Here is a 12,109-nt window from a genome sequence, read left to right on the forward strand (position 1 = left end):
GCTCTGCAGCAATTTTCTGAAGTATTAAATCAGAACTAACCTTACGCCCTAGATTTCCTTTGGGACAAACTTCCCAAGAATGAACTCTTCAATGACTAAATGAATTCTCCAGCACTTTCTGTAATCTTTTGATTGTGGTGGTGTCCCTGACTCATAGGTTAACAAGAGTCAAATGGGGGAACTGAACTGCAAAGTGGAACTGAACTGCAAAGTGTATTGTAAACACCAGACCTTGACAAATAAAGGAACATGCAAAGCTAATCTTCTAACAGTTGGCACTTGCGTAAGTTGCTATTGCTACCATCATGTCTGTACATTGATATCATATACAAAACACCCACATAATTTACTGTGTAACTATTCAGAGGTGGTAGCAACTGTAATAACTGCAAAACTAATTAAAATATTCCTTAGGTATTATTGTTGTTATAGACAAATACAATCGGAAGATCATTAGTAGATATATATTACCTGCCGTTAAGCCCAGTTGCTAATATGGAACCCTCACTTATACACCCAATACTAAAATAAAGTTAACCTTGTCCAACAGTCAATCAGTTACTGATAGGTTAACAAAGACATCCAATGACTGATGTCTCAAACAGAACTAAAGACAACATCTACACAGCATCCATCATATAACCAGTTCTAATTACTCATATAGGACACTGTCCTCTAAATGAAAATACTCTGATGCCAGGACGAAGGCCCAAAATAGCACTTCCAGTTTGCTTCTTCCTAGTTTTCAAGATGTTTCCCTGGGCTTTCTAGGTTTTTGCTTCCCTCAGAGGAGTCTAGTTTGGCCATGATTATGTTATTGGTTCCAGAAACCTCTGGTTGTTTATCATCACCATCAAAGATAATGTCTTCTGGATTTGGAGGTGGGGGACAGAATTCTTCACTTGGAAAGATCTCCCGGAACAGCGTTTCAGCTTGCTTGACCGCATGCTCATTTCCCAGTCCACAGTCAGGCCCAGAGCAGACATAAACATTGGACGGTAAGCCATTATATGAGCTTCTGCTGACTCCGGAGGAATCTCTCATATTAAAATAAAGAGCCCACAAGAGTCTTGGCTTTGTAAGTTCCTCCTCATTTATTGCTGCTTCAGTATATGGAGTGAATAGTTTCTTTACTACTGACTCTAAGTCTTCTCTTGCTGTTTTAGAGGAGGAACAGGTCAGATGTACCAGATAAGTGTCTTTCATGCACGTCATGGTTGAAGAACATAATTCAGTGACACGAACGGCACATGTTCCTGAGTCCGCTGGAGGCACTATCAAAATGGAAAGTTGCTGATCTGAATCTGTCTTTAGTATAGATTGATCTGTAATGAGCACTGCCCTGGAGATCTGCTTATACTGTATATTTGAGCATGTTTTCTCAGAAAGGTAACTATCCTCCACAATAAAATATTTAGCATTTATTCTTTGACCTAAGTGATCTATAATTGCTTTACATCTTCCAGATTCTTTGTCAACTACAAGGCATTGAACTTTATGGCGAAGACAATAGATTCCACCAAAAACTGCACACATCCTGCAGAAACACTGGGGAATTTCTCCTTGGCCATATAAGGGAAATAAAAAGGGAGTGTTGCCAAACCGTCCAAGACACTGAAGGAAGTTTTTTGTTGCTTTAAGGCCATCTATTGTAGTGCAAGATGATTCTGTCATTGCAATGGAGTGCAGTACAAAATGCTGGAGGTTGGGGGTTAATTTTTTAGTTTTTAAGTACTCTGAAAATGAGCATTGCATGAAAGCTTGGTATTGGTCAGGATGTTGTTCATAGTCTAAACAAAATGTAAGAAATTTCATTAGTATCCTCTTTTCAACCATAGTGAGTTCTTTGCTATTGAAGACATCTGCTCTGGAACAAGGCACCTGTTCTACTTTTCCTTCTCGAAATGCAAGAATCCTAGTGACATTTTTAAATTCTGCATAACGACTAACATTTGATTTGATTAAAAGATCAATCAGCAACCCTTGAGAATACAGGAGCTTTGATACCAAATCAATATTAAACCTCCTGCTTTCTTTAACTATTTGAGAGTAAGTAATCCTATTTCTCTTTAGTTGATCAGTGTTGTCTTCCTCTATAGGTTTGTTTTCATCTGTATCTCCACCTGAAACTGTGTGTCTACAAGTTTCATCTCCACAATATTTTTCTTCTGCCAAGGTGCCCTCTACACCACTTACTTCTAGTGAAATCTCTCCATCATTTTTTGGAATGTCTTTGGCAGGCATTTCATAGCTAGTGACATATGAGTGTGTTTCTTCAGACAAGCATGCAGAATCCAGAGGTTTAGTGAGAGTACTAGATGTCAGTGAGGAAGGATTTTTCTGCAGAGCATCAGTCTCTTCAATTTTGTCATCCATATCCTGATTGGCGTAACAAAAAACTTCTGTGTGTTGAATGGTTTCATCCGTCTTGCGCAGAGTGATGGCTTCTTCTGTTTCATGAATCAGGCCTTGCCACGAGGCAGTACTTTCTTCTGCAACATCACTCTTTTGCTGGTACTCCTTCAACCAGGAGAGCAATCCTGAAAAGTTGAAACTTGCCCAGTTTCCTCCATAGTAGCTTCTTGAATCGAGATGCAGAACCCTCTGACCACTTCTTGAACACGCAGCTGCAAGGATGGATTCGGGCAGACCTGTCCCTATTATGATCACATCGAATTCTGTGGGGAGACTGTCCGCCATTCTGGAAGATAAAGCGTCTGTTGACAACTGCCGATAAAGGAAACACGTATGAGTCTAGGCTGAGGGCTCAGCTGGGACGTGAATGTGCCGTAATAAATCTCTCCTTGTGGTATTCCAGTTCATCCCAGAAGTACTGAGGCTGCAGGTCCTAGCTGTTTAACTGTCACCCTTTCTTAATACTGTTTTCCTTAGGTCAGTAGCATAAAAATATGATAAAATATATCTAATCACATCTGAGAACACTAAAACGGATGTGTGGTTTTCATTTCTGTATTTCATCTTAGCAGTAAATGTCAAAATGCATCACACATGCATTTGTGACTGGAACTCTTCTCTGAAAGAAGAAAATTCAAGAAAGAATACAATTGTAAACAATATTAAGAGAAAAGTAATTTCATGCAACAGCAATTACAATCCACTGGAGTCTGATTTGTTGTTAGCACATAAGCCTCTATGAAAGCAAGTCATTAAATGCTTTCTTACATATTTTCTAATTTCTTGAAAACAACAGAGATTTACCCCCCAAATTACATAATAATGAAGAGGGGACATCATAATGTCCCATAAAAATAAAGAACTTTCGTAATACAATTCTAGAAGTTTTGCTTTTCTTTTTTTAAATATATATATATTTTTTTACATTTATTCACTTTTTGAGAGACAGACAGAGTGCGAGCAGGGGAGGGGCAGAGAGGGAGGCACAGAATCTGAAACAGGCTCCAGGCTCTGAGCTGTCAGCACAGAGCCCAATGTGGGGCTCAAACTCATGAGCGGTGAGATCATGACCTGAGCTGAAGTAGGACGCATAACCGACTGAGCTATCCAGGTGCCTATAAGTTTTGCTTTTTCTAATACTAATATCTGAATAAAACTATACAGAACTGTGAGCTTAGACTATAAGAAATGCGTGGTTCCACCTGTTTATGGAAACAGACTACATACTATGTGCACATTGTCATGACGAGGAATATTTCTGTGGCCAATTTAGTCAGTGGGTGTTTTTAGAACAGCTGAATGAAAGACATTTCCGTGCCAAAGCCTCCCGTAGGATCTCGTGGTAGCATCATGAGACTATTTTAGTGAATTAACCAGATTATTGCAAAGGGATTAATTCAGTGAAACAACCAGCATTTTGAAATATTTAGGTGCATAAAAGGTCTACTGAAGGGAACATGCATTTATAACAAATCTTTATATGAACGTACATACACACATGTGTTTTTAGGTGTAAGTTAAAAAGGAGAATTTCTGCCTTTCTAAGTTAAAATATATTCATATAAATAATACCTACTTGTGAAATCCAAGTGAGCATGAGGTGGCTTGCATTTTGCCAGCCTCTGGCTCTGTGACCCTGAATCTCTGTATCCCAACATAAAGGCCTATCTAAACATCCTCTGCTAAGATTAATATGTTATTTGGATTTTTGGAGGGGGTGGGAGGTGGCAGTGAAGAAACCACCCCCCCCCCCCCCGTTAACTTCTGGCATAAGGCTGGTTATACACCATGCACAGAACATTTGTGTGGCTAAAGGGGCAACAGCGAAGGGGGTGTAAGGCATACAGCCCTGGCAGTTTTCAGGCTGACACACTACATATACACCATGTGATGTCTCAGCCGTCATCGTCATCGTGCAGCTAGAGGGGGCGTTCTTTGAGCACTAATGTTCCCTACCAGTACACTCACTGAAATCTAGATCAGTACTAAATGGGCCTGCCTAGGCTAAGATGACAAATTACCTTGGACATTTGTAAAACAAGCCATTCGACCGAAAACTGGATTAAATCGACTAGTTCACTGAATGGACTGGTCAGTTTAAGTGAAATGGCGATCTTAACAGTCCTGTCTCGTCAAAGCCTCTGCCTCAAGAATATCAGGGATTCTACTTGCTGTCAGCATTCCCTGAAAAAACAGGAACTGAGCGGTGAAATGAGGCAGCCGCCCAGCCTGTTCATACATGTGTGTATGCATTACTTACCCTGCTTTCTTCCAGCAGGGTGTGCAGAGGAAGACAGAACCCAGGAAGGTATATGAGGAAGTGTAACCACACCATGTGCTTATTATTGGCTTAGGAGACAGAGCAGAAGATACAAAGCATAAGTGCTAAAACCAGGCGCCTTCTAACCCACAGATGTCCAAAGAGTCCTCAAAACGCCAAGCACATAGGACAGAACCACCTTAAAGAACATTTAGCTCACTCCTCCATGACATAACAAAACTGATGGCGGGAGAGTTTAGTGACTGGGAAACTCCATACAATCGGTTAGCCAGGCGACAGAGCAGAACCCACTCTCGTGTCATCAGGCCAGTGGGCTTTCCACTTGATAGGGCAGTGGAAACAAGCAGCCACTTTGGGAATTTTTAAATTTCCTCCCCCTACAACACTCCATGTTAGTTTTGCTCCGGGGGGAATGGGGGGGTGGGGGGATGTACCCTCCCTTTCTTCGACTTTAACTCTTATCCAGGAGCACAATCCTTGGAATTTACTTCACGCAAAGAAATTCTTAATCCTGGCTAAGAACTTTTTAAGTTCTATCATAACTCCACTGTTGACTTGTCTCCCAGGGCTTAAACAAGTCTCTGAATCTCTTCGCCCAGAGTTTCCACCTCTAATTTAAAAACAGGGATAAAGTCATGGTCGAAAGCGTAACTGTATGCCCAGAGAAACACAGAAGTCAAAACACCATGTGGTGAACGTTTCTACCAGTTTTAGATAATCCCTTCTGACTAGGATGGGACCTGAGCAGGGAGAGGAGTGAAGGAGGAAAAAGCAATGGAAGAGAAGGAGACGCAGCAGCAGAGTGAGGTCACAGAGAGGAGATAAGGAAGAGGGAGAATGCTAGCACTAATAAAGAACTCCACACACCCTGTTTTTAAAGCCCCAGGCACAAAGTCCAGGTAGAAACAGAACTTCCCAGCACATAAAGAGCACTTCTTGGAAATAAGAAATTTCATGTCTGTGATCAAACACCTGTTGCCCATCTCAGGGAGCGTTACTGATGATACTTCACAATTAAGCTTCGATCACCCTCTTTCTGAAAACTTAGCCTGCCTAAAAAATTGCCTGGCAGGTATTTTAAATATAAAAAATATAATCACCTAGCCATCTATATTACCACCTACATACACTTAACAGCCCCCTCCCAAGTTTCAAATCTTTGTATAAATGAAATTCTCACATTAATGCTTATTGAGGAGGGGGGAAGTAGTATTGGAATATTAGAATCACTGAATCAATCAAATAAATGAAATCATGATTTCTATTACTTTTTTTCTGGTTTCCTTTAAAATACCAAAGAGTGGGTTATATCAAATATTTGGGTTTGCCACAACATAGGAGATTGGTGAATAAGAAAATTTCTGATAATGCTGCAAAGATTTTGTTCTCAAAAACCTGCCAAGATAAAAGCAGTAATAAATTATCAATACATTTCAGGATTTTTTTTTTTTTTTAGGAACTTTAAGACCTGAGAAATACACATTCTCATTTCACAGCCTGTACAAATGAAATTCCTGGAGCACACACAAAAAGGTACTTGCCAAGCTTAGAAAATCACGTCCTCAACGATACATTGGGTAGATCCTCCTTCGAAATGTCAAGTCTCAGTGAGACTTGAATCTTCCGCAGGATTAGGAATATGGTTGAAATAAACCTTCATTTTAACAATCAAGTTCTACTTCAATGAAATCTACTGCTGCACAGCTAATTATTTGTCCATCTAGGGTGGGATTCTCAGAGCCAGATGTAATCTCACCTTAGATTTTGGTGTGCTGGAACCACTAAGGAGGTAAAATATAGTAAAAATAGCTTATGAGCCACAAGTCAATTTGCATTGTGAAGACCTGAATGAAGGCTCTTTCACTTCCTAGGAAGCATTCAAAGGTTTATATCTGCTAATGAGCACAATTAAAGAAAAGAAATACACACTGCCACTCGGCTACATTTCTACTTCTCATTTTAGAAAACAGCATTGAGGGAATTAAATCTCTTCTCATCCCCCTCTCCAGCTTTCATGAGTTACTTTTTCTTGAATCTGTTGACTCTACAGCCCCTCGTTTCTTTCCTCAAAGTGTAAAGCCGCCGTTTCGTGGCCTGTTGAATTATATCGGGAGGTGGAAACAGAGAAATGAGATGAACTGGACAGCGGCTGGAGGGAGCTGGGAAGGAGCTGGGGCTGAAGCCGGGCCGGCTGCGTTGGAGAGGGGCGGCCACAGGCACAGAGCCGGGGCCGCCGCAGGCCGAGAGGAGGTGAAGGAAGGAGGAAGGAAAAGCCATGCGGCGCGGGGCGGACGAGCGGAGGCGAGGCCGGCGCGGGAGCTGAACCGCAGGGCGGGCTGGAGGGGAGGCCGCGCGGGGAGGAACTGGGAGCGGGCTGGGTGGCGAGGGGACGCGCAGAGACGGTGGCAATGCAGGGAACGGGAAGTTTTCAGAGGGGAGGATGCTTTCCTCCCAGCCCAACTCACCGAAAAGGCTGCTGCTAAACCCGTCCCACACGCAGCCCACGGTGTCCCAGACCCAGCCGTTCCTCAGGCAGGACACGAAGGTAAAGGTGACCCCGAAGAGGGACACCAGCAGGTCGCTGAGGCTGATGTTGACCAGCAAGAGGTGGGTGGGAGTGCGGAGCCGCTGGAACTTGTAGTAGAGGACAAGCACCAGCAGGTTGTTGCCGACGCCCAGCAGCCCGATAGAGCCAAGGAGCAGCGCCAGGCGCTCATAGGTGCCCGGGCTGAACAGCGGCGCGGGGCTGAGCGTCCCCGCCGGTCCCGGCCCCTCGGCGCCCGCGGCCCCGCCGCCCTCCCAGTGGCCCTGGCCGCCGCTACGGTTCCCCGAGTACATGGCCCGGCGCCGGCGCGCTCGGCGGCCGCGGCGCTCAGCCTCCTGCGCGGGCCGCGGCACGCTCCGCACTGGGTGGGGCTCGGGCTCCACCGCCCGCCCCGGCCATTGTGCGCGCCAGGACCTCGACGCGTCACCAGAGGCCGCCCTCCTCCGCCCCTTCCGCCCGGCCCGCCACTGTAGTCCCGCCCCCTACCCCGCGCGTCGCGTTCCCGCCCCTCCCGGCTCCCCCGAGGCCCCGCCCCCTTCCCCCTCGGCGCTCTCCTGTAGCCCCGCCCCTATCCCCCGCGTGGTGCGTTCCCGCCGATCCCCACACCTCTAGCTCCCCCTCGTAGCCCCGCCCTCTTCCGCGCCGCGCGCCCGTATAGCTCCGCCCCCTACACTCCCGCCCCTCAGAGCGTCTAGTTCCCTGCGGCTCTGCGCGCTCTCAACCTCCTCATAACCCCGCCCCCTCCTTCTGGCGCTTTTCTGCAGCTCACCTCTGGCGTATTCTCTGCTTTGCTCGCAGCTGGGCCTCCGGACTCTGTTTCCTGGCCCCAGCACCCGCTGCCCCAGCGTGTGCCCGCACTAGTGGACAGCAGTAGGCGAGCAGGGAGGAGAAGGCAGTAGGGAGGCAAATCCACCGCAGTGGCCCCGCACATCCCATCTCCCTGCACCCGGCTTGAAAGCATCACACCCATGCACCCAATTCACTCGTGCATTTTCTCGTTTATAAACATTTATGAGCGCCTGCGCCTAACACAAGCTAATGAGAGGGTAGGTGAGGGCCTCCCATCTTGGGTTTCCCACCATCCCAGGAAGCTGTAATAACTTACTGCTAGCCCACAACATTATTCTCATCTCACACAGGTAAGTGAGCCCCAGGCTGGACCCCTAGGCCCGCCATCTTTCTCCTTCCTGTCCTGTTACTGAGGCCTGCCAAAGCTCTTCACTGGTGGCGACCATCCAGGCTGTGCTCTCAAAGCGTCAACCTAAATCTAGCGGCTATAGAGAGGTAGGTGCTATATTTAGAACACACATTTTCCACTTGGCCTTTTCCCCAGTAGCCATGAAAATATAGTACAAGTCAAATATAGGTTGTGAACGTGATCATAGTCTGCGAGGGCTGCACCGCTGTCCCTGCACAGCCTCTAACAAGGTCCCACAGGAGGACCACAGTCCTGAGCCAGACCTGAAGGTGGCCCTGGGTGCTGGTGACAAGCACAGTGTGGAAGGGCAAAGGAATTGTCCTCTATGAGGGTGTTTACCCCTTCTACCCCTGTTCAAAAGACCAGTAGAAAATCACTAGCTTCACTGAACCCCCATTCTAAATTCCCTGGAAATGCAGAATCAAATAGGGCGGGGTGATCTCTCCACCCTGGTGCATTGAGCAGTAGCTGGGGGGGGGGGGGGTTCAGCCCTCAAAACCTTGATTTGTCTTTGAAGATTCCAATCTGGATTTGTCATCTATGAGACTTATTAACCCATCCACACCTTTAAAAAATTCATCTAATTAAAAAATTTTTTTAATCTTTATTTTTGAGAGAGAGAGACGACAGCATGTGAACAGGGGAGGAGCAGAGAGAGAGGGAGACACAATCTGAAGCAGGCTCCAGGCTCTGAGCTGTCAGCGCAGAGCTTGATGCGGGGCTGGAACCCACGAACTGTGAGATCATGACCTGAGCCAAAGTCGGACACTCAACTGACTGAGCCACCCAGGCGCCCCTCATATAATTTTATATTTTAGATGTATGCAAACATTTTTTTAAATTTTTTTTCAACATTTATTTATTTTTGGGACAGAGAGAGACAGAGCATGAACGGGGGAGAGGCAGAGAGAGAGGGAGACACAGAATCGGAAACAGGCTCCAGGCTCTGAGCCATCAGCCCAGAGCCCGACGCGGGGCTCGAACTCCCGGACCGCGAGATCGTGACCTGGCTGAAGTCGGACACTTAACCGACTGCGCCACCCAGGCGCCCCGATGTATGCAAACATTTAACAAGTTCTATATGTTTAATATGTTTAATGTTCACTATGTTTTCATCACACTTCCTATCTAGTCTACAGTAAGTTCTCAATAAATATTTGTTGAATGAATAAAGGGCTCACTATATTTTTTTCTAAAGCATTCATTCATTCGTTCGTTCGTTCATTGGTGCTGAGTCCCTGCCCTCACAAAGCTTACATTCTGGTAGTGTTGGGATAGATAATAACCAAGTAAGTACATGTGTAGTGTGTCAGATGCTGATATGTGTCATAAAGAAAAAATAAGGCAGAGAAAGGGTATGGGGAAGAGAGCGAAAAGATTATTTTATACAAATGGTTATGGATAGCCATGCTAAGTTCTGCAAGCACAGGGAGCATGTACTGGGTTAGGACCGTTCGTAGCATTTTGGAGGAAAAACAAGGAAACCAATGTGGCTGGAGCAGAGGGGAATTAAGAAATGAAGGCAGAAATATGGGTGACCAGTGATTGGGCAGATCATGCAGGGCCATGGCCATTTTGGGAAACCTATATGGAAGAAGAAGAATAGCAAGGAAGGAAAAAGAGGAGTAAGAGGCTTTTGGCAAATGTGTAAGGATTTTGATAGAGTCATTATTATAATACTATTAACTGCTAAAGATATTTATTATACTCAACAGAAGCAGACTAAGACCAGAAATATGATTTATATTGTCAATAATGATATATATTTTTATTTATTTTCAGAAGTATGTTATGATAGGAGATGGCAAAATACCACACCTTAAAAAGCAAGTGCATAAGGACAGACATAGACCAAGGGAACAGAATACGCAAGTGCATAAGGACAGACATAGATCAATGGAACAGAATAGTCAAGATATAACCCTTCACGTATATGGTCAATTGATTTTTGACAAGGCTGTCAAGACCATCCAATGGGGAAAGGAAGGTCTTTCCAACAAATGGTGGTTGGAAACCCTGATGTCCAAATGCAAACAAAAAACAAACAAACAAAAAAATCAAGTTGGACCCTTCTCTTATACCATTTAGAAAAATTGACTCAAAAAGCAGCAAACCACTAAACTTAAACACTAAAACTATAGAACTCTTAGAAGAAAACATAGGAGAAAAGTCTTCATTGCATTGGCTTTGGCAATGATTTCTTCAATATGGCACCAAAGGCATAGGCAACATAAGAAAAAATACATAAATGAACTCCAACAAAATTTAAAACTTTTGTGCATCAAATGACACTATCAAGAGAGTGAAATGACAGTCAATAAAATATTTGTGAATCATAGATCTATGAAGGATTAATATAGAGAATATAAAAAGAACTCCTGCAACTCAACAATAACAACAACAAAAAACCCCAAGCAACCCAATTCAAAAATGGGCAAAGGACTTAAATAGACATTCCTTCAAAGATATACAAATGGCCAACAAGTGCATAAAAAGATGCTCAATATCATTAGTCACTACAGAAATGCAAATCAAAACCACAATGAAATATCACTTCACACTTGCTAGAATGGCTATTCTCAAAAAGTAAAAACTAAAACAAAAAAATGGAAAATAATAAGTGTTGGCAAGGATGTGGAGAAATTATAACCCTGGTGTGCTGCTGCTGAGAATGTAAGATGGTGTAGCCACTATGCAAACAGTGTGGCAGCTCCTCAAAAAGTTAAGCATGGAATTATCATATGATCCAGTAATTACATCTATCTATCTATCTAATCTCCAAAAGAATTGAAAGCAGGGACTTCAACAGATATTTGTACACTGATGTTCATAGCAGCCAAAATGTGGAAATGAACCACATGTCCATATCAGACAAATGGATAAACCAAATGTGGCATAAAATGGAATCGTATTCAGTCTATAGAAAGGAACGAATTTCTAGTACATTACAACATGGATAAACCTTGAAAAAATTATGCTAAGTGAAATAAGTCAGACACAGAAAGACGAATATTGTATGATTCCACTTACATGCGGTACCTAGAATAGGCAGATTCATGGAGATGGAAAGTCAGGGTCTGAGGACTGAGGTGGGAGGAATTGGGAGTTAGTGGTTAAGATCACAGAGCTTCAGTTTGGGATGATGAAAAAGTTCTGAAATAGACAGTGGTGATGGTTGCATAACATTGTAAGTGTGCTTCAAGCCACTGACTTGTGTACACTTTTATGTTATGTATATTTTCACAATAAAAAAGTAGATGCAAATTGTGCCTGCATTTCTCAGAGTAGGAAAAGGAAACAGATGCAACCAGCTTATTGAGCAAGCCGGACTCAGCAGGTGTAAGCAGAAAGTAACTTTACTCCCTCCCATTACTGATTTCAAATGTCTTCTCTGCACCTGTTCTTTAACTGCCTTTGAATGATATTTTATGAGGTTCCAAAGCCTGTCTTCCTTGATTGGTAAAGTTGTCATCTGATGTTGGCACCCTCAGATTGTGGCAGATTTTAACTGCTGTCATTTTCTAGGGTGATTCGTGGGTTCTTTTGAGGACCTGAAGTGACAGAGATCTTTCTCTCACAAGTCCCTTGACAGAGGTAATGCCTTTGCCAGCTGTCTGCTTGCATCTCCCCCTAGGACCCTGGTTAGGGCCCCCAGACCCTGCAGGCAGTC

General features: G+C 44.1%; 2 protein-coding genes and 1 long non-coding RNA gene across 5 annotated transcripts in view; 1 reads left to right on the forward strand and 2 right to left on the reverse strand.

Moving 5' to 3' along the window:
- Positions 1 to 12,109, reverse strand: part of OPN3 (opsin 3) — a 51,468-nt gene that overhangs the window by 36,738 nt on the left and 2,621 nt on the right. The window contains exons 1-2 of one of the 3 annotated variants that reach the window (XM_040451805.1): positions 7,162 to 7,633; positions 2,955 to 3,034 (exon numbers count right to left, since the gene is read on the reverse strand). The exons of 1 other annotated variant lie outside the window; for it this stretch is intronic. In XM_040451805.1, coding sequence (XP_040307739.1) covers positions 2,994 to 3,034; positions 7,162 to 7,534 — 414 coding nt within the window. In that variant the 5' untranslated portion in view covers positions 7,535 to 7,633 and the 3' untranslated portion in view covers positions 2,955 to 2,993. Of the gene's footprint in view, positions 1 to 2,954; positions 3,035 to 7,161; positions 7,639 to 12,109 lie in introns of those variants that run through there. One more of the 3 variants, XM_040451804.1, reaches the window with a different exon arrangement.
- Positions 136 to 7,271, reverse strand: CHML (CHM like Rab escort protein). The gene is made up of 2 exons (XM_040451802.1): positions 7,162 to 7,271; positions 136 to 2,727 (listed from the first exon to the last, which is right to left on the reverse strand). The coding sequence occupies exon 2, from the start codon at positions 2,698 to 2,700 to the stop codon at positions 739 to 741; it is 1,962 nt and encodes a 653-aa protein (XP_040307736.1). The 5' UTR covers positions 2,701 to 2,727; positions 7,162 to 7,271; the 3' UTR covers positions 136 to 738.
- LOC121015101 (uncharacterized) lies at positions 7,799 to 9,103 on the forward strand. The gene is made up of 3 exons (XR_005783621.1): positions 7,799 to 8,287; positions 8,381 to 8,525; positions 9,057 to 9,103. It is a non-coding gene; the product is annotated as an uncharacterized LOC121015101 (long non-coding RNA).

This window comes from Herpailurus yagouaroundi, unplaced genomic scaffold (assembly GCF_014898765.1).
Source record: "Herpailurus yagouaroundi ecotype Mexico unplaced genomic scaffold, PumYag 205, whole genome shotgun sequence".
In the NCBI taxonomy this organism is placed as follows: domain Eukaryota; kingdom Metazoa; phylum Chordata; class Mammalia; order Carnivora; family Felidae; genus Herpailurus; species Herpailurus yagouaroundi.